General features: G+C 39.0%; 1 protein-coding gene across 1 annotated transcript in view; it reads right to left on the bottom strand.

Annotated features, from left to right (window-relative positions):
* Window positions 1–23,647, bottom strand: part of LOC139764510 (uncharacterized) — a 64,279-nt gene that overhangs the window by 13,946 nt on the left and 26,686 nt on the right. Inside the window, exons 3-7 of the mRNA XM_071691138.1 lie at window positions 20,860–21,770; window positions 19,556–19,690; window positions 14,345–15,128; window positions 2,974–3,142; window positions 381–524 (exon numbers count right to left, since the gene is read on the bottom strand). Of these exons, the coding sequence (XP_071547239.1) occupies window positions 381–524; window positions 2,974–3,142; window positions 14,345–15,128; window positions 19,556–19,690; window positions 20,860–21,770 (2,143 nt within the window). The remainder of the gene's footprint in view (window positions 1–380; window positions 525–2,973; window positions 3,143–14,344; window positions 15,129–19,555; window positions 19,691–20,859; window positions 21,771–23,647) is intronic.

Raw genomic sequence — 23,647 nt, 5'->3', positions numbered from 1 at the left:
AAGGCGAGGTTAGCACATAGTACTAATCACAGGAAAGTCTGGAGTTAAACAGAATGAACTGTGTAAGTGCACTTAAAGGAATCACTTGCAGCCTGGAAACTACGAACACTCAAAAACCTCTTCAAACCCCCAGCTTTTAGAAAGCAGCATAGCATCTATAGAAATGTTTGCACAATAACTGCTTAAAATCATTATGTGCATTACCACTAATCTATGAATTTCATCATCTAAAATCATTAAAATAGAACAATATTTTCAGAGATATGGCTTAACTTCTACACAAAGTTAAGACATCAAATGCTTCTGATATAATTCATATATCATCTTCCTTAAAACACAGAAGATATTACCATGCTCACCATAACACAAAACAAACTTACACTGGGAATATGAGTTAAGAAGATGTGTGTTGCGGATCCCAACAGCATTGTTGCAGTTGAGGTCCACATCTACCTGTGAGTGAGAATCTCTGAACTTCAAGATAGGCACCTTTGCTCGTATTAATTCCATTTTCTGTATTGACCCTGAAAAGATGCAAATCAACATCTAAATCAGCTGAAACTTTTTATAAGTACACCTAAGTATATCAGAGGTCATTCATACAAAATCTCTGCACTTACATAACATCAGGCAAAATATATATCTTGAGTAATACACTGGAATAAATAACTAATTCTGGCTGACTTGCAAAATATGCTGGAAGAGAGAAACATATCATCACTGTGAAAGGAAGTAAAACTAGGTTAAGTACATTAAGATTCACACAATACCTAAAATCTTAATCAATAACGAGGGTTTTCTGCAATAGTCCACTAATTTTCTTACATCTAAGGAAGATAAAAGAAAAAGTATTTTTACAAATTATTTTCTTTTTACTTGCTCACTGTTTCACACCACAGTGAGGTAGCACCAGTAACAGATGAAGAAATAGCCTCACTTTCTCACATACATCCTCTTGCTGTCAATCATAATGCCCAGAAACCTAAGTAAAATCCCACATGCCATTCCATGGTTTCTAATGACCAATTCATATGCCCTGGTTCAGCCACCTGAGCCCTGTAAAGTAAAACCCTTTCCTAACATACTTCAGTGTTTCAGAATTTAACTTCTAATGGACCTTCTGGGCCCCATCAGCCTAAGTTTAGGATCTAATCAAAATTCCTGTAAAAGCCTGTTATGGCACAAATTTAGTCTAGAAAGGTAAGGACTCATCAACTTGAGTTTGAGATATAACAGAATTATCTGTTAGTTCCTGAACTAGGTCTGGGATGTTGGTTGTCAAAACGTGACATTCTGTTAGCCTGTTGCACATCACCTATATGCACTTTTTCATTAACAAACTGAAACACAATGTTCTCTCTGCAAACACAAACATGGTTATAAACTGATTTACTGTAGTGTACTGGTGCAATACTATACCTGTACCTTTGCATCATCAAATATGATTCAAGTAGAAATTTCAAGACAAAAGAATTATAGTTTGGTCACTGCCAGCCAGTTTGAAAAGCACTCACTTGGTCAACACATAAGCAAACGTGGTGTCCATTTCCCATGCAATTGCAGTGTTTTTCATGGTAGTAAGGCACTCCTTTGGAATTAAATCATGCACATAAAAGTGCTATCTGTGTTGCATGTGATAAAAGCTTTTGTCCAGGTAACACCTGTAAATTGCTAAAAATATGAAAACAATGAAGCATCATGAGCATGAAGAGAGTTGCTTGTGTGGGAGACAGCGACAAAATATAATGAATAAATATATATATCCATGGTTGTTTAATTTGTTTATGGATGGGGTTGTTAGGGAGGTGAATGCAAGAGTTTTGGAAAGAGGGGCAAGTATGAAGTCTGTTGGGGATGAGAGAGCTTGGGAAGTGAGTCAGTTGTTGTTCGCTGATGATACAGCGCTGGTGGCTGATTCATGTGAGAAACTGCAGAAGCTGGTGACTGAGTTTGGTAAAGTGTGTGAAAGAAGAAAGTTAAAAGTAAATGTGAATAAGAGCAAGGTTATTAGGTACAGTAGGGTTGAGGGTCAAGTCAACTGGTAGGTAAGTTTGAATGGAGAAAAACTGGAGGAAGTGAAGTGTTTTAGATATCTGGGAGTGGATCTGGCAGCGGATGGAACCATGGAAGCGGAAGTGGATCATAGGGTGGGGGAGGGGGTGAAAATTCTGGGGGCCTTGAAGAATGTGTGGAAGTCGAGAACATTATCTCGGAAAGCAAAAATGGGTATGTTTGAAGGAATAGTGGTTCCAACAATGTTGTATGGTTGCGAGGCGTGGGCTATGGATAGAGTTGTGCGCAGGAGGATGGATGTGCTGGAAATGAGATGTTTGAGGACAATGTGTGGTGTGAGGTGGTTTGATCGAGTGAGTAACGTAAGGGTAAGAGAGATGTGTGGAAATAAAAAGAGCGTGGTTGAGAGAGCAGAAGAGGGTGTTTTGAAGTGGTTTGGGCACATGGAGAGAATGAGTGAGGAAAGATTGACCAAGAGGATATATGTGTCGGAGGTGGAGGGAACGAGGAGAAGAGGGAGACCAAATTGGAGGTGGAAAGATGGAGTGAAAAAGATTTTGTGTGATCGGGGCCTGAATATATCCCTGGGATAAGTATGTGTATATATGTATATGTTTGTGTATGTATATGTATATGTGCGTGTACAGGCATTTACATATATATACATAAGCGTATATGAGTGGGTGGGGCATCCTTTGTCTGTTTCCTGGTGCTACCTCACTGACACAGGAAACAGCAATTAAGTATAATAAAATATTAAAAAATAATAAATATATGTGTGTGTGTGTGTGTGTGTGTGTGTGTGTTATATATCTCATCATCTAGTCATGAATCTATGTGGAATTATTGGGTTATGAGTCAAAAATAAAATAAAAAAAGGCAACATTCATTAAAATGTATGAAATAACATACTGAAATGAAATAATCTCTATCAAACATTTTTTCAATATATTCACTTACCACAGTGGTTGAGTTCTTGTTGGAGAAGACGCAGCACAGCAGTTGCCTCTGTGCGCTGATCAAGGTCACCAGGGGTGACCATAAGACACATGTCTACATCACTGCAATCTGCACCAAACCCACTAAGAGATGACCCAACCACATATAACCGACAATTAGGCAGCACATTCTGGAGAACGAATTTAATTTAGACTCAAATCAAAGATCTATATATAAAAAAAAAGAAGAATGACCAATCCATTCCTATACACACACACACACACATATATAATTTTTCTTTTTTCTTTTTGCTTTGTCGCTGTCTCCCGCGTTTGCGAGGTAGCGCAAGGAAACAGACGAAAGAAATGGCCCAACCCACCCCCATACACATGCCTTGATTCAATCCACTGACAGCACGTCAACCCTGGTATACCACATCGCTCCAATTCACTCTATTCTTTGCCCTCCTTTCACCCTCCTGCATGTTCAGGCCCCGATCACACAAAATCTTTTTCACTCCATCTTTCCACCTCCAATTTGGTCTCCCTCTTCTCCTCGTTCCCTCCACCTCCGACACATATATCCTCTTGGTCAATCTTTCCTCACTCATTCTCTCCATGTGACCAAACCATTTCAAAACACCCTCTTCTGCTCTCTCAACCACGCTCTTCTTATTTCCACACATCTCTCTTATCCTTACGTTACTTACTCGATCAAACCACCTCACACCACACATTGCCCTCAAACATCTCATTTCCAGCACATCCATCCTACTGCGCACAACTCTATCCATAGCCCACGCCTCGCAACCATACAACATTGTTGGAACCACTATTCCTTCAAACATACCCATTTTTGCTTTCCGAGATAATGTTCTCGACTTCCACACATTCTTCAAGGCTCCCAGAATTTTCGCCCCCTCCCCCACCCTATGATCCACTTCCGCTTCCATGGTTCCATCCGCTGCCAGATCCACTCCCAGATATCTAAAACACTTCACTTCCTACAGTTTTTCTCCATTCAAACTCACCTCCCAATTGAATTGACCCTCAACCCTACTGTACCTAATAACCTTGCTCTTATTCACATTTACTCTTAACTTTCTTCTTTCACACACTTTACCAAACTCAGTCACCAGCTTCTGCAGTTTCTCACATGAATCAGCCACCAGCGCTGTATCATCAGCGAACAACAACTGACTCACTTCCCAAGCTCTCTCATCCCCAACAGACTTCATACTTGCCCCTCTTTCCAAAACTCTTGCATTTACCTCCCTAACAACCCCATCCATAAACAAATTAAACAACCATGGAGACATCACACACCCCTGCCGCAAACCTACATTCACTGAGAACCAATCACTTTCCTCTCTTCCTACACGTACACATGCCTTACATCCTCGATAAAAACTTCTCACTGCTTCTAACAACTTTCCTCCCACACCATATATTCTTAATACCTTCCACAGAGCATCTCTATCAACTCTATCATATGCCTTCTCCAGATCCATAAATGCTACATACAAATCCATTTGCTTGCTACATATATATATATATATATATATATATATATATATATATATATATATATATATATATATATATATATATATATATATATATAAATATATATATATATTATATATATAATATATATATATATATATATATATATATATATATATATATATATATATATGGGAGCGGGTGGCTGGAAATCCTCCCCTCTCGTTTTTTTTTTTTTTTTTTTTTTTTTTTTTTCCAAAAGAAGGAACAGAGAAGGGGGCCAGGTGAGGATTTTCCCTCTAAGGCCCAGTCCTCTGTTCTTAGCGCTACCTCGCAAATGCGGGAAATGGCGAATCGTATGAAAAAAAAAAAAAAATATATATATATATATATTATCCCTGGGGATAGGGGAGAAAGAATACTTCCCACGTATTCCCTGCGTGTCGTAGAAGGCGACTAAAAGGGAAGGGAGTGGGGGGCTGGAAATCCTCCCCTCTCGTTTCTTTTTAATTTTCCAAAAGAAGGAACAGAGAAGGGGGCCAGGTGAGGATATTCCCTCAAAGGCCCAGTCCTCTGTTCTTAACGCTACCTCGCTATCGCGGGAAATGGCAAATAGTATGAAAAAAAAAAAAAAAAAAATATATATATATATATATATATATATATATATATATATATATATACACACACATAAACACCCATACACGTACATATAAATACACATACATATACATATATACACATGTATATGTTCATACCTGCTTGCCTTCAATCCATTCCTAGTGCCAACCCGCCCCACAACAGCATCACTGATCCCCTCTTCAGCAACGGAGTGCCAGGAAAACAGACACAAAGGCCACGTGCGTTCACACTCAGTCTCTACCTGTCATGTGTAATGAACCGAAACCACATCTCCTTATCCACATCCAGGCCCCACAGACCTTTCCATGATTCAACCCAGACGTTTCACATGCCCTGGTTCAGTCCACTGACAGCACGTCGACCCATGTACACCACATTGTTCCAATTCACTCTATTCCTTGCCTCACCTAATCATTTAAAATCTTTTTCTTTTCATCCCTCCACCACCATCTTGGTCTCCTGCTTCCCCTTGTTCCCTCTACCTCTGACAGATATATCCTCTTTGTCAACTTTTCCTTCACTAATTCTCTCCATACGTCCAAACCATTTCAACACACCCTCATCTGCCCTCTCAACTACACTCATTTTACTACCACACATCTCTCTTATCCTTTCATCACTTACTTGATCAAACCACCTAACAACACATACTGTCCTCAATATATACATAATGTATGTATCTACTTCTTTGTCTGCCACTCAGCTATCTTATAGCACTTACACTTAACCATTATCTTTTCTGTATTCCTTACTTCCACATTTTCTTCTCTATTCCATCAAGCACAACTAAACAGTTAGTTATTCATCTATTTCATATTATTCATCATACTCAATCGCCATCTCTTGCATTAGCAAGGTAGCTCAAGGAAACAGACGAGGAATGGCCCAACCCACCCAGATACACATGTATATACATAAATGCCCTCACACGCACATATACATACATATACATTTCAACATTATATATATATATATATATATATATATATATATATATATATATATATATATATATATATATATATATATATATATATATATATATATATATATATATATATATATATATATATTATATATATATATATATATATATATATATATATATATATATATATATATATATATATAAGGGGATAAGAGTGAGTGCTCAAATTACAGAGGTATAAGTTTGTTAAGTATTCCTGGTAAATTATATGGGAGGGTATTGATTGAGAGGGTGAAGGCATGTACAGAGCACCAGATTGGGGAAGAGCAGTGTGGTTTCAGAAGTGATAGAGGATGTGTGGATCAGGTGTTTGCTTTGAAGAATGTATGTGAGAAATACTTAGAAAAGCAAATGGATTTGTATGTAGCATTTATGGATCTGGAGAAGGCATATGATAGAGTTGATAGAGATGCTCTGTGGAAGGTATTAAGAATATATGGTGTGGGAGGCAAGTTGTTAGAAGCAGTGAAAAGTTTTTATCGAGGATGTAAGGCATGTGTACGTGTAGGAAGAGAGGAAAGTGATTGGTTCTCAGTGAATTTAGGTTTGCGGCAGGGGTGTGTGATGTCTCCATGGTTGTTTAATTTGTTTATGGATGGGGTTGTTAGGGAGGTGAATGCAAGAGTTTTGGAAAGAGGGGCAAGTATGAAGTCTGTTGGGGATGAGAGAGCTTGGGAAGTGAGTCAGTTGTTGTTCGCTGATGATACAGCGCTGGTGGCTGATTCATGTGAGAAACTGCAGAAGCTGGTGACTGAGTTTGGTAAAGTGTGTGAAAGAAGAAAGTTAAGAGTAAATGTGAATAAGAGCAAGGTTATTAGGTACAGTAGGGTTGAGGGTCAATTCAATTGGGAGGTGAGTTTGAATGGAGAAAAACTGGAGGAAGTGAAGTGTTTTAGATATCTGGGAGTGGATCTGGCAGCGGATGGAACCATGGAAGCGGAAGTGGATCATAGGGTGGGGGAGGGGGCGAAAATTCTGGGAGCCTTGAAGAATGTGTGGAAGTCGAGAACATTATCTCGGAAAGCAAAAATGGGTATGTTTGAAGGAATAGTGGTTCCAACAATGTTGTATGGTTGCGAGGCATGGACTATGGAAAGAGTTGTGCGCAGGAGGATGGATGTGCTGGAAATGAGATGTTTGAGGACAATGTGTGGTGTGAGGTGGTTTGATCGAGTAAGTAACGTAAGGGTAAGAGAGGTGTGGAAATAAAAAGAGCGTGGTTGAGAGAGCAGAAGAGGGTGTTTTGAAATGGTTTGGTCACATGGAGAGAATGAGTGAGGAAAGATTGATCAAGAGGATATATGTGTCGGAGGTGGAGGGAACGAGGAGAAGTGGGAGACCAAATTGGAGGTAGAAAGATGGAGTGAAAAAGATTTTGTGTGATCGGGGCCTGAACATGCAGGAGGGTGAAAGGAGGGCAAAGAATACAGTGAATTGGAGCGATGTGGTATACCAGGGTTGACGTGCTGTCAGTGGATTGAATCAAGGCATGTGTATGGGGGTGGGTTGGGCCATTTCTTTCGTCTGTTTCCTTGCGCTACCTCGCTGTCTCCCGCGTTTGCGAGGTAGCGCAAGGAAACAGATGAAAGAAATGGCCCAACCCCCCCCCCCATACACATGTATATACATACGTCCACACACGCAAATATACATACCTACACAACTTTCCATGGTTTACCCCAGACGCTTCACATGCCTTGATTCAATCCACTGACAGCACGTCAACCCCGGTATACCACATCGCTCCAATTCACTCTATTCCTTGCCCTCCTTTCACCCTCCTGCATGTTCAGGCCCCGATCACACAAAATCTTTTTCACTCCATCTTTCCACCTCCAATTTGGTCTCCCTCTTCTCCTCGTTCCCTCCACCTCCGACACATATATTCTCTTGGTCAATCTTTCCTCACTCATTCTCTCCATGTGCCCGAACCATTTCAAAACACCCTCTTCTGCTCTCTCAACCACGCTCTTTTTATTTCCACACATCTCTCTTACCCTTACGTTACTTACTCGATTAAACCACCTCACACCACACATTGTCCTCAAACATCTCATTTCCAGCACATCCATCCTCCTGCGCACAACTCTATCCATAGCCCACGCCTCGCAACCATACAACATTGTTGGAACCACTATTCCTTCAAACATACCCATTTTTGCTTTCCGAGATAATGTTCTCGACTTCCACACATTCTTCAAGGCTCCCAGGATTTTCGCCCCCTCCCCCACCCTATGATTCACTTCCGCTTCCATGGTTCCATCCGCTGCCAGATCCACTCCCAGATATCTAAAACACTTTACTTCCAGTTTTTCACCATTCAAACTTACCTCCCAATTGACTTGACCCTCAACCCTACTGTACCTAATAACCTTGCTCTTATTCACATTTACTCTTAACTTTCTTCTTTCACACACTTTACCAAACTCAGTCACCAGCTTCTGCAGTTTCTCATATGAATCAGCCACCAGCGCTGTATCATCAGCGAACAACAACTGACTCACTTCCCAAGCTCTCTCATCCCCAACAGACTGCTTACTTGCCCCTCTTTCCAAAACTCTTGCATTCACCTCCCTAACAACCCCATCCATAAACAAATTAAACAACCATAGAGACATCACACACCCCTGCCGCAAACCTACATTCACTGAGAACCAATCACTTTCCTCTCTTCCTACACGTACACATGCCTTACATCCTCGATAAAAACTTTTCATTGCTTCTAACAACTTCCCTCCCACACCATATATTCTTAGTACCTTCCACAGAGCATCTCCATCAACTCTATCATATGCCTTCTCCAGATCCATAAATGCTACATACAAATCAATTTGCTTTTCTAAGTATTTCTCACATACATTCCTCAACATACACTTTTTTTTCATACTATTTGCCATTTCCCACATTAGCAAGGTAGCATTATACATATACATAAATAGACATATACAAACATATACATATCCATACTTGCTGCCCTCATCCATTCAAGTCACCATCCCGCCACACTCAAAATAGCATCCCCACCCCCCAGCAAGACAGCGCCAGGAACATACAAAAAAGGCCACATTCGTTCACTCTCAGTCTCTAGCTGCCATGTGTAATGCACCCAAACCACAGCTCCCTTTCCACATCCATGCCCCACAGACCTTTCCATGGTTTTGCCAAGACTCTTCACATGCCCTGGTTCAATTCATTGACAGCATGCTGACCCTGGTATACAACATCATTTCACTTCACTCTATTCCTTACATGCCTTTCATCTCCCTGAATGTTCAGGCCCCAATTACCCAGATTCTTTTTCACTCCATCCTCCCACCTCCAATTTGGTATCCTGCTTCTCCTTCTTCCCTCCACCTCTGACACATATATCCTCTTTGTCAATCTTTCCTCACTCATTCTCTCCATGTGACCAAGCCATTTCAAACACACCCCCTTCTGCTCTCTCAACTACACTTTTTATTACCACACATCTCTTACCCTTTCATTACTTACTAGATCAAACCACCTCACACCACTTATTGTCCTCAAACATTTAATTTCCACCACATTCACCCTCCTCAGCACAACCCTATCTATAGCCCATGCCTCACAACCATATAACATTGTTGGAACCATCATTCCTTCAAACATACCCATTTTTGCTCGCTGAGTTAAACCGAATACTTTTACCATCAAGTTCATCACATCAATGTATTCTTCTGTTAATATAAGTTTCAAAAGATGTACATTTCATGGTTATAAGTTTCAGTTAGCTCTAAAATGAATCCATTTCAATGGATAAGGGAAAGTATACTGTATCAGTTCATCCAGGGTCAGTGACTTCACTCAATGTGAATAGTACTTTCAAAACATTTCTTAAGAATATCAATAAATATGACATACAGTAAGTGTAGAGGATGAGTTCATCCATACCAAATGAATTCAGTAAATGAGAATGGTACATTAACCATGTCACTGCTCCACATATCATATAAAACCCTCCGATGTCCAAAAAGTGTCCACACAATATTTCTGTTGCATGCAAAAGTAAAAGAAAATACACATAAAGTAATATAGTTACCTCAACATCAGTCTGGTAAGGAGCTGAGAAGATGGAAGGTGGGTGAGTGGCATGGATGGTCCATCCTCTCATTCAGACTGATTTCTTTTTTCAGTGTGATTTCACACTTAACACTAACTACTCAAACAGGAAATACTTTGTTTATGATCAACATGAATACATTCACAAATATATTACTGAGCACAAAAAATATGAAGTGATTCTTCCATGATGATTTATGGACAGTCAAGGAATGTGAAATTTTTGCCAGTTCTGGAGGCAGACTGGTAGTGATGTAACCAGTGGACTCATCTTTTCAAATGAAGGTGGATATATGCATCCACCAATATACTTCAGACTAATATACAATGAATGCATCCAAATTGTGCATTATCTAGCAATACCAAGTGTCTTGAGTTCCATGATGTCCCTTTCATGCACCTCATATCAGTTATGTTCATCTTTAGCAGTGATCAATAAACACAATTCATAATGATGTTAAAGGTATAAGATTAACTATTCAGTGTATACAATTAGGCAGTTACATCATGTAGACACATTAGGTAGAAGCAGTGAACAGGAACATCATGAAGGAGCCTCTGGAAACACTGTTTGAATTGCTCTCTGCCAGTGGCCTGTTAAGCGTGAGACACAAAAGGCTAAGAAGTAGCACAAAGAGGTCACCAATTATGAAGAATTTTGCTTTGGCCACCCCCTTAAGGGAGTGTCTGGAGGGAATGGGAATCAGAGACACAGAGAGATAGATATAATTCTGTCTGTGACTGGAGCCTTAAAAAAAGAACGATAATAAAAAAACTTGTAAAAAAAGGAAAAAAAAAACAAGACTCACAAATTCACATGTATCATAAACATTTATGCTCTACAAGTAGTATGTATCTCAACAGACTTACTTCATAATGATAATGCTGGCATACGATTTTCATTCATTAGCAAAAGCATGTAAAAAATATTATAAGCAAAATTTGCATCACAAATAAAATCCCACTAAACAAGCTTCCTGTAATGGTGATGCAAATTGAAGATTTACTATTTTGTGTAGCTTACAGCATTATTGAAAGAGCACTTATAAACAAATGCACAAGAAAAAAGTTAAGACCACAAATACCATAAAAAATGATAATAACCGTCATATGTGCTGGTGACTGACATATGGTACCCTTTCAATGAAGGGGTACAGGGAGAACTCCACCTCTCATGCAAAAAAGTATTAAATCACCCTTATCCCATGATGCATGAAGCACTTTTCTTGTAGAGAATCATATGATGTGGGAAACAGTGAAAAGGCTAAATGTAGTTTTGAAGGAGGAAAAACTCTCTCTCCAAGGCAGAGTCCTATGAACCTTGAGAGATTCTTTGGGGTTTCCAGGGATTAGAAACCTCTTAATCTCAACTTTCTGTAGAGGAAAATGACTCTCAACTCTCACTAATCACCTGTTTAATAACTGCCACCGATGGCTTGGCTCAAGGTCCACCTACCGACCAATCAGCAACCTCCACACAAAAATGAAATCATTGTCCCCAGGCCAATGGTCCCAAAGTGCCTCAAAATTCTTGGAACACATCAACTCAATGGTGGTCTCCATCAATTACAAGAAAGGTATTTCTAAAGAATGAGGAAGGAAAGTCAGCAACTGAGGGAAAAAATTAGTAGGGCAATGCCCTACATGGGATTGGTTGAATTTTTCTGCCCTTGGGGTGGCCTTGGTCCCCTACTGCTTCATGGCATAGCTGTGGTCGTGGTGTGGGACTGCCAGACTATATGGTCCTCATGATTTTAACTCACCAACCATTACCTGGAGGTGATCTTCATCAACATGTTATTCTCAACACATATGCCTGGCAAGAAAAAGTCACTGAAAATGAAAACTCCCTTCCTCCAAGATCAAGCAACCAGCACCATTTGTATAATGAAATCCTGGTCAAAGTAAACAGGACAGAACCAACAAAGAGGCTAGACTGAATTTTGTCTAAACCTAAACCTGAGTCCCTACCGATATGTATTCTGTCTGTAATGGATCCACACAATGAAAGCCTCCAAGGGAACAACAAAAAACAGCCCAAAACCAGAGAATAATATAAGTTGTGGATATGAAGATTCACCACCTAATCCGAGACAACAAATACTTAAATGTGAAATAACATAAACTAACATACAAGTCATGCAAATTAATTCAATTCCATAATACACAATGGAAGACATTTAAGGAGGCACAGCTTACATATAAGGGTGAAGTGGGTAGCAAGCAAAAGGTGGAACATGGGCATTTGAGAAAGGGTAAGAGTGCAGGGATGAGATTCTAAGTTGCTAGTGAAAGAGCAGGGAAGAAATGCAAGTGAAAGGGAGATGAAAAGAAGAAAAAAAAAAAAGCAGGACATACAATGAGCAGTGCTGGGGCTGCAAAAAGTGGCAAATAAAAGATGGGCTGAGACTATTGGCAAACTCCAGGGAAAATAAGACAAAATTTTGGGAGGCAAATAATATGAGGAACAAAAAACAATGGAGGCATCAAGGAGGGAAGCAGATGGGAAGTGATAAGAAGCAAGGAACAAGTCAATAAGAGATGGAGTGAGTATTCTTAGGGAATGCTGAATGTGTCAGATGATAGGGTGGCAGATGCTGGGTGCTTGGGACTTGGAGGTATATGAAGCAAGAATGTCATGGGAAATGGTTTGGTGAAAAGAAAGCAGCTGTAATGGACAGGATTGCAATTAAATTTCTCAAGGAAAGGGTTGACAGCAGTGTTGACTGGTTAGCCAGGATTTTCAATATATATATGGCTTAAGCTGAGGTGCCTGAGACTGACAATAAACCTGTGCAGTGCCATTATATAAAAGCAAAGAGACAAAAATGAATGCTCAAATTACTAAAATAATGCTGAGTATATCGGTAGGTAAGTTGTATGACAGAGTTGTGACATGAATGTGTTTGGAATCATTAAGGCCTTAAAATGCTGATTATGAAAAAGGTATGCAAGAGATTCAGTAACTTGGGGCAATGTAATATACAGGGATTAACATGATATCAAAGGGCTTAACCAGGGCATATGAAGTGGCCTTTTTTCGTAGCTTAGGAGCTCTGGTTTTGGTACTTTAAATAGAACAGCAAGAGAGCTGATGTGAGCAAATGAAGGTGGCTTTCATCTATTCTTGGCACTACCTCACTACAGAAAAAATTTTGAATCAGTATGAAGAAACAATATGTCACAAACTAGCTTAATATGACATGGCAGAAAAAGTCAGAACAGAAGGCCGGAGATATTTATTCACATCTATGGATCCTAGATTTATGAGGCAGGTCAGTAATGATGTCTAGGAACAATGACTTTTGTGGAGTGGAGGTTACCAATTGGATGGTGCGTGGACCAAGCCAAGCTGTAGGCCACTATCAAAACAGTATGTAAAGGATTAGAAGCAGCTGCCTAATTAGAAGGCAAACACTCTAGGGACTTCCAATATCCAGGGAACCTCGAGATTCTCTCAAGGGTCATGGTATGAACTGGCCTTACAGAGATATACTATAAGAGTGATCTCCAAAATTATGTCACCTGAGGTACCATTCCTGTGACAGCAGTTAATGAACTGTTAAAATGAAGTTGCCTTACATAGCAACCTTTCAATAAATGATAATTCTTAATGCTCAACATAGCAATATCTTCAATAAATAATAACTTATTGCTCAACACAGTTTCTTTGTTGCCTTACACATTCTTAAACACCAAACTCTACAATGAACATTTCCAGTTTCTATATACTTTCCTACCTTACTGCATTCCAACTTCATGATGTTTTCTCATCCCTTACATGATCTAGTCCACTAACTGAAATACATGCAGTATATTCTCCTTTCTTACAAGAACAATGCTTGAAGTGATGACTAAACCAAGAAGGTAAGTCTTCAACAACGTTTGCAAACATTGTTGAATGTATGAAGATTGTGACCACAAAGACTAGAAAATATAAAGCATGCACCACATAACTCAAACCTAAAGAGACAAAGCTGTGACAACTAAAAGCCTGTCTCAGCATCCTGAGTAATGAAAAGCATAGTGCCATTTTGATAGACTGATGAAAGTCTATAACTGAAACCTACATAATTTTTTGCAAAATATGCTGCTAAACCTCTTGTACTAGTCTAACAATCTGGAAGCAGAAAATATTTATATGATGTGATATGTTGTACTTACAAACTGAACTTACCCTAATTATTCTGAATATCTTTTCTTTCAATCTGAGCTTCTTGAGAAATGTCTTGTTTGTTTGTTGATGTTGTTTGAAAGTATCCCAAACTTGCTGTGATATAGAATCCCACTCAGATCCCGTCATCAGTTCATTTGGAGTATCAACCACTTCACACACCCACCTACTGTTTCCACTTACCCTCTCCTCACTGAATGTTCCTGCACGGTCACTCAGAGGTCTACTTTGGTCCCGGTGGTTCTCACTATTTTGTGGTAGACAGTGGTTGTTATACTGATTTGTGTGGTTATTATATCTATTAATATAGCCCCTCCCCTGGTTAAATCTCCCGTGACGTCCATCACTAATCCCATGGTGGTTAAAGTTCCTCCCATGGTGCTCATACTGCCCGTAGTAGTTATAGTTATTGTAACCCCTCTCATATCTCCGGCCTTGATAGTTGGTGCAATCCCTATTTGCTAGATCTGGACTGTGGTAGCTGTAGTATTGATTGTTCCCTCTGATACCACCATTATTACCACCATATCCCCCACCATGCTGGTTCTGATGATGATGATGATGCTGGTGAGGTTGGCTATGGTGGTAGTTAATGTGGTGAGATGGATGATGGTGGTTATTATGGTAGTAAGCATTGTGCCCATCAGCATTGTTATTGTATCTCCGTTTCTGTCGGGGGTTGCGGTAAGATCCCTGAGAGCTGACACTGCAGGCACCAGGAGACTCACTTCGGGACTCTCGGGTGGTATTACCAGCAATGCTGCTGACAGGTACATCTAGGTGACGTCTGTAAAGCCGAAAATATTTACTTTATTCTCTGTTGCTCAGGCATCTTTCCATCTTCACCTCTCCTAACAAAAATATGCTAATGAAATTTCCTACAGCAACAGGGAAGCATCCTCCTATACTCTAATGATACTCCTTCATTCAACTTGAAATTATCATTCAATTATTTACCAGAATCTACACTTTCATTTTTTTATGAACTGCTAATATCATTTTCACTCTAATTCTAAACTCGACATCTCCATTCTTTGGTCTTGCACTTCCGTTTTCATACATCTGTTTCTCTTTGAACTTAGTTTCTAATACCATTAGTCCTAACCCAACCTTACAGTTCTGCATATAACTGCTAGCTTCTACCAAAAACCTGTCAAAATCGTTCACATTCCCTTAATCTCATTTTGCTGCTGTTCTGTCTACAATCTTCAGCCTCTCATTCAGCTTCCTTTGGATGTACTCTTAAACTTTTTCCTTTCACATTCACACTCCCTATCTTGGACAATCTTCAGTCAAAAGCTAATTTACATCTTACCACAATATCATAAATCCATATATGCCCCCATCTAGCCAAATCTATACAAAACATTCTTCTTTCCAGAAAACAAAACAACAATATTCTTCCTGTTTCTACTTTCTCTGCAAATACATCATATTAATTCATGTATAAACTTGCATATAAAGTATCTGCAATGATTACACTCAATGATGCACACAGTCCACATATCTTATAGCTAATATCCTAAGTCCCTATACCTACCAGTGAGATCCTCTTCCAAACTACATTTTACCTTTTTGTTCATAACAATCCGCTGCACCAATATTCTCCCTCAAGTCCCATTCCCTACCTGTTTCATTCAGTATCACACTGAAACTCATAGTTGATCACTTCTCTGTCACTACATTATAAGCATCTATTAGCCACCTTTAATCATGTATTTAGTCTAAAACTGCATCAGCAATCAACAAACTTTTCATAACTGTTGACTTTTATCCAAATTCATAAAATATCTTATGCATATCCAAAAGTACCTTTCAGTAAGTCTATTTTCACACTCTTAACAAATTCTTATACAAATGTTTACAATTCACATACACATGAACAGCAAAACTAAGTTACCTTTCCTGATAATGTATATTATTTCTAAACACTTATAATTCTAATTTCCTTAATATTGCAACAATTCAATCTAGCATTCCTAAACTTTTAATCAATCACCTCTTCTCCTTGTACCATAACCACAATATATAAGATTTCATCTACCAACCTCCTATATGCATTATGCTCATCACAAATTCCAACAACTGTCTGCTCTTTTAAGTTAATTTCTTCATACAACATAGCTTTCTGTTATCCTAATTCTGTTTTCTAAGCATTTCCTCAATCACTACTAGACAGGGTTATTCTAACAGACAGGGTTATTCACCTCTACTGCATTCATCTTCATCCCACCTGTGAAAAAGATAGGTTTCACACCCATAACTAAAGCTGGAACAATTATTCTAAAAACTAAAATTTGTGCATCTTTACATTCTATTCAGCTTTCAATGAAGTACCTAACTCTTCACCACTGCATAATTCATTCCTCAAAATAATTTTTCTTGCTGCTATCCATAGCATTTTCTTGCAAAATCCCCTAGCCACATTACCAGTATGGGAGATATTTTAATCACATTTAGAGTATAGTTCCCTGCACTGACCTTAGATATTGGATGAATTATTACACTTTCAAACCTCTTCCTTTTCATAATGTCAGATCACTCCATATAGTTTTTAAATTACTCAAAAAATTTATCTGTTCCATAAAAAGGAAACATAAATCCTTCAATGCAATATAATATCATTACATTTATCATACTTAACCACCGTCTCCTGCATTAGCGAGGTAGGCATGGAAACAGATTCTTATACAAATGTTTACAATTCACATACACATGAACAGCAAAACTAAGTTACCTTTCCTGATAATGTATATTATTTCTATACACTTATAATTCTAATTTCCTTAATATTGCAACAATTCAATCTAGCATTCCTCAAATACCATGACTCCCACAAGCTTCATTGCTTGACACTGAAACTGAGACAACACCAGGCCAGGGTATTTCTCAAAAACAAATATACTGCTTCACTTGCATTTTCTTGCAAAATCCCCTAGCCACATTACCAGTATGGGAGATATTTTAATCACATTTAGAGTATAGTTCCCTGCACTGACCTTAGATATTGGATGAATTATTACACTTTCAAACCTCTTCCTTTTCATAATGTCAGATCACTCCATATAGTTTATAAATTACTCAAAAAATTTATCTGTTCCATAAAAAGGAAACATAAATCCTTCAATGCAATAAAATATCATTACATTTATCATACTTAACCACCGTCTCCTGCATTAGCGAGGTAGGCATGGAAACAGACAAGTAATGGCCCAACCCACCCGTATACACATGTATATACATAAACGCCCACACACGCACATATACATGGATATGCATTTCAACATATAAATACATATACATACACAGGCATATACATATATACACATGTACACATCCATACTTGCTGCCTTTATCCATTCCCGTCACCACCCCATCACACAAGAAATAGAATTCCCCTCAAAAAATTTATCCATTCCATAAAAAGGAAACATAAATCCTTCAATGCAATATAATATCATTACATTTATTATACTTAACCACTGTCTTCTGCATTAGCGAGGTAACGTATGGAAACAGACAAGTAATGGCCCAACTCACCCGCATACACATGTATATACATAAACGCCCACACACGTACATATACATGGATATGCATTTCAACGTATCAATACATATACATACACAGGCATATACATATATACACATGTACACATCCATACTCGCTGCCTTCATCCATTCCCGTCACCACCCCACCACACACGAAATAGCATTCCCTGAACAAATAGGCGTCTGCCAGTAAAGTGTCCAAAGGTTGGTGAAGCAGTTTAAGGAGTTGGGGGAGCCCATTTTACTAGCCCCTCTTCCCAAGTCTGAAAGGCCAAGTTAATGTCTCCTATGACCTTACTGTAAAGTGATTGCAGGACAAGTCAAGGCCTTCCCATCTCTAATGGCATGTGAAATCAAGCAGAACAACCCTAACTTGCTTGAACAAGTCTTGCTAATATGTCTTGCACAGGAGTGTTCAACAGTTACTTCTTAATAACTGGGATTTCGTAGTTTTCATGCCTGACATAAACCTATGCTGGCTACCATCCATATGGATAAATGAGGGAGATTTTTCAATGGTATAGGCTACCACCCAGATGGATAAATGAGGGAGATTTTACAATAAATATATGGAGAACTGTGTTATGGAGGGATAAATTAACATTTACAGAGACTGGAAACACTAGAGGGAGGGTCTACATGCCACCACACTTGGATCCACACCTGCCACGGTGCAAAGATTGTACACCACCCTCCTCTTATGGTTTGAGGCTATTTCAGCTATAGTGTTGGTGAATTGGTAATTTTTTCCAAGAATGTAAAAGTGAACTAAGAAGTGTACATAAATTTACTATGGCCATTTACCTGATTCGGTGCAGACAAAAATATTTATGCAGGATGGGGCTAACTTCCACACTGCTAAGTCTGTAACACTGGCTAAATGATACTGAGGTGAATCATTTCAAGGATAAGCTAGGAAACAGCCCTGACTTAAACCCAACTGGATATCTGATATTCACTGTAAAGCAAAGACTATGTAATATGGACATATCTGAACCAAAGCTTGAAGCAGCAATTAAGCTGCTATAAGGTAGTTTTCCCTAGAAATACTCAAGAATCTTGCTGACAACATTCCTGACATGCTACAGGACTGCATCAAGAGGATGGGGAATGTATTAAAGAATTAATCATGCTGTTATGTACTAATTAAATCTTTTTAGGCCACTTAACCATAAAAAATGTCTTTTCTTTTTTAGCTCATGACTTAAGAATCAGCACAGATTGTAGATTTCAGTTCCTGATGTAGTTCATGGTCAATCTTTTTTACCTACAGCTTCAGAACTGTACATCAATACCTTGTCACCTAAAGTTGACATAAAGCTGTTTTGTTAATTAATAATGATTCAGTTCCACGGAAGAAATACATCTATAACAAACAAACAGTGACATTACTAAAGTGTAACTTGATAAACATGTAGTAGCAGCTGACACAGAGACAAACTAGTCACCACAACAACTTCAGTTACCTTTGTATAATAACGAATAAATCACCAGATAGCATATTCCTCCTCAAAATAAAGATATTGTTAAATTGTCAAGAAAATGTGTCAGATACCTTTCCTGAAAAACACAGCACCTAAAAGTCTTAAACAAACTTATGGAAAAAATATGCTGAATACAAAGGGTAACACAAGCTGTGCACCACAATCTGCAGAGTAGACTCACTTGGTACCATGTTTTGGATCAATGGCTTCTGGGCAGGTATCAGCAGAGAGAATGGAGGGCCCAGGAGGGGTGGAGCAGCGTGATGAGTAACCTGTGTCACATCCTCCACTACTTGTTGACTCGCCACCATCTTGACTGTGAATGCCACCCATTATAAAGTATTATCCAAGTTTTATATAACTGAATACTTATATTATCTTTATTTTTTTTTTTTTTATACTATGTCGCTGTCTCCCGCGTTTGTGAAGCCTAAATATCTCTGAATATACTTTACTTTTAAAATTTCTGATGACTACGAGTATTCATCATTTCAACACTAGACAAGTCTATCCAAGGAAAAACATTAAAAGCTCTTCCTGCCCAAAAGAATTATAAATGGTCACTGGAAATATACTTTCCTACAAGGGATATATGTGGCCTCAGGGTAGATGTATGTAAGCAATGATCTATGTCAAGATGTGCAGCTCAATGGCAAAATGGATTAGAAAAACATCTGATGAAAGCAAGTTTGTGAACAGATGCATTTCTTCATGGGAGGTTACAAAAGAAAGGTCAGGTGTGCATACCCAAACCTTTTTAGTTTAGGATGAGATCAGGCTTGCTGAAAGGCACAAATGGTGATAATGTAAAATTAGGATGAAATACGATTAAAGACATAATGTAAAATCAGGATGAAATACGATTAAAGACAGAGTAACAATCATTTGTGCCACTAATGTAAGCAAGTCTTTAAGTTGAACTTACTTTTAGGCAAAATTCAACCTACCTTGAGCTATAAGCATGATGTGTAGATTTGTACTGACAGAACTTATATAATACAAACTTTGATAGTGGAAAACAATGATGCCACATTGTGTTACAGAATATTTGAAAGAATGGTTGACAAATGTGAATAAGTGCTAGGTCGTGTCTTACAAGCAAGTGAATGCAAGAAGGATGACTTAATTGAAAGTAAGGTTGTATATGGGAAACATGCAAGCAGGAACAGGATTAGAGATAACAAGGAAGAGATGGAAGAGTAGAGTGCATACAAGTGTAAGCATGAAATGTCTAAAATTGTTCAAGTACAGGGTAATATGGACATGGACTATTAGAGGAGCTATTCTACTGGATAGAGGAAGATAGTGAATTACCTCATGTGAATAAACATACACACCAATTAAATATCTTTCCTCTGTGATATACAAACACCATGGAAATACAATATTTTTGTATAATGCATTTAAGTAAAATATTAAATCAGAAACAAAACAAAGCTGTTAGTCATTTTATATGCCTAACTTTCATCATAAGTACATTCTTACCCTTTTTTATGCTGCTGACTTCCCTTCCAGAGGGCATTCTGCAATAGCTTCTCAACCTCCTTTGCATCAACAGCTTTATTGGGTGCAGGTAACTGGGGCTGGGAAAACCGGTCATCTTTGTTGTTCTCTTCCTTTCTGCCTGAAACAGACTCCAAGTAATCATGGACATGGACATCATACTTGGTGACAGGCCCACAGTACTTCTCAGTATGGTGTTCTGGTTTAACAACCTTGCTAGGCACACAGTACTTCTCAATATGGTCTTCTGGTACAACACCTTTGCTCAGAGAAAGTTCTTTGTTCTTGTTATTACTATTACTATTATTAGTCTTGTTATTGTTATTCCTGTTCTTGACACTATTGATGTTGTTGTTCTTGTTACCACTGCTGCTGCTACTGCTGCTGTTGCTTCCTCGTAGAACAGTCAAAGCTTCCTGACCACCAGCAGGTGAAACCATTCTGAAGTGGACCCCACCAAGACACAAGACTCTTTCTACAGATGTTTCCACGTTAAATAATTCTGTTGCTAGGAGATCCTGGGGCTGACAGTCACCCTGCTTGCTTACCAATTCCACACCACCAACAGTGCTAGCACCACCAACACCACTTACACCAGAGTTCCCACAACACTGACCACTAATAAGATTATTTGCACTAATGGTATACAGATGACTATTATTTGTACTATAACTGTTGCTTTGGTTTATTACAGAGACAAACCCAGCAAGGGGACCACTTAATGCCGGATGAATGTTAATATGGTACTGCAATGGGATACTGTGAGATACAGAAGAGATGTTTGTGGTTGTGGAAGATGAGACGGGGCTTGAAAGATTAGAGTCTAGGGTGATGAGGTGTAAGAGACTGTCGGTGAGCTGCTGTCTGTTGGAGACACCACACTTGGCTGCCACCTGAAAAAAAAAGTTTAAATATACATTAGTTGGTAATATGCAATGGCATTCTATAAGTATTGAACAACAGAGCGTGAAGAATAAATGTAATCTACACAATAATAAAACACTTCCTTATAGTCACACAGCCTTACATATTTTTCTAAAATAACTGTGATAATGGTACATTTACAGTAATATTTGATAGTTATGCTCCACTTACGCATGCACTGCTTTGCTGTACCTGCATCTAAAATTTTCTTATTCACTAAACCTAATTTGATTCCATTCAGTCTCATACCTCTTGTTAATATTCCCACACATTCAGTCACATGATTACACTATCTATCTAAAACATTCAATGCCACCATCTCAGCTTCATCCACGGTACATGCGGTTATATACTTGTGAACATGTATTTAAGAAATTAGACTCTCCTCCACTTTCAATGGAGTTCAAGACAGAAAAAATATGAAAGTGTGTGTGTGTGTGTGTGTGTGTGTGTGTGCACATGTACACACCGATGCATCTACAAGGTTTTGTCAAATTGGCAGGGCTAGTATGTAGCACTTGCCGGATGTCTTGATTAAGGAATAAGACTATTCCTCTTTGTTGCCACATTCTTAATAATCATCAATTCTGAGTTCAGCTGCAACTGATTACTTATCAACCACATCATGATTTTTCATAAACGTTTCTGTATCTGTTCCATGTACATCTCCTTTCTATATTGTCAGTATAATGAATAACTGCTTGAGCTTCCTTTCTGGGCTCTTATATTTATGTCTGATATCTTTCTGGGGACATGTCCTGCGACGCCCTCCTGCCTTGTGGGGCCTCAAAAATCCCTGCTCCCACATGGTTAGCTTCCTGAGTGCTACAGGAGTCTCATAATGACATGGGCAGGAGGAAGATTTAAGGGGGTAATGATGCTTTTTCCTGAAGGGCAGGGTGGCTCCAGGAATGGATGAAGACGAGCAAGTAGGAATATGTACATGTGTATGTGTACGTATAAATTATTATCATTATTGTTATTATATTATACTTTGTCGCTATCTCCTGCGTTAGCGAGGTAGCGCAAGGAAACAGACGAAAGAATAGCCCAACCCACCCACATACACATGTATATGCATACACGTCCACACACGCACATATACATACCTATACATCTCAACGTATACATATACATACACACACAGACATACACATATATACACATGTACATAATTCATAGTCTGCCCTTATTCATTCCCATAGCCATCCCGCCACCAATGAAACGACAACCCCCTCCCCCCGCATGTGCACAAGGTAGTGCTAGGAAAAGACACAAAGGCTGTCTCCCGCGTTAGCAAGGTAGCACAAGGAAACAGACGAAAGAATGGCCCAACCCACTCACATACACATGTATACACATAAACGCCCACACACGCACATATACATACCTATACATCTCAACATATACATATACACACATTCATACTTGCTGCCTTCATCCATTCCTGTCGCCACCCGCCACACATGAAAAGGCACACCCATCCCCCATGTAATGCTAGGAAAAGACAACAAAGGCCACATTCGTTCACACTCAGTCTCTAGCTGTCATGTGTAAAGCACCAAAACCATAGCTCCCTTTCCACATCCAGGCCCCACAAAACTTTCCATAGTTTACCCCAGATGCTTCACATGCCCTGGTTCAATCCATTGACAGCACGTCGACCCCAGTATACCACATCGTTCTGATTCACTCTATTCCTTGCACGCCTTTCACCCTCCTGTATGTTCAGGCCCTGATCGCTCAAAAGCTTTCTCACTCCATCTTTCCACCTCCAATTTGGTCTTCCACTTCTCCTCGTTCCCTACACCTCTGACACATATATCCTCTTTGTCAATCTTTCCTC

Source organism: Panulirus ornatus, chromosome 50, assembly GCF_036320965.1.
Source record: "Panulirus ornatus isolate Po-2019 chromosome 50, ASM3632096v1, whole genome shotgun sequence".
NCBI classification, from domain to species: Eukaryota; Metazoa; Arthropoda; class Malacostraca; order Decapoda; family Palinuridae; genus Panulirus; species Panulirus ornatus.
This window is presented reverse-complemented; position numbering and strand designations above follow the sequence as displayed.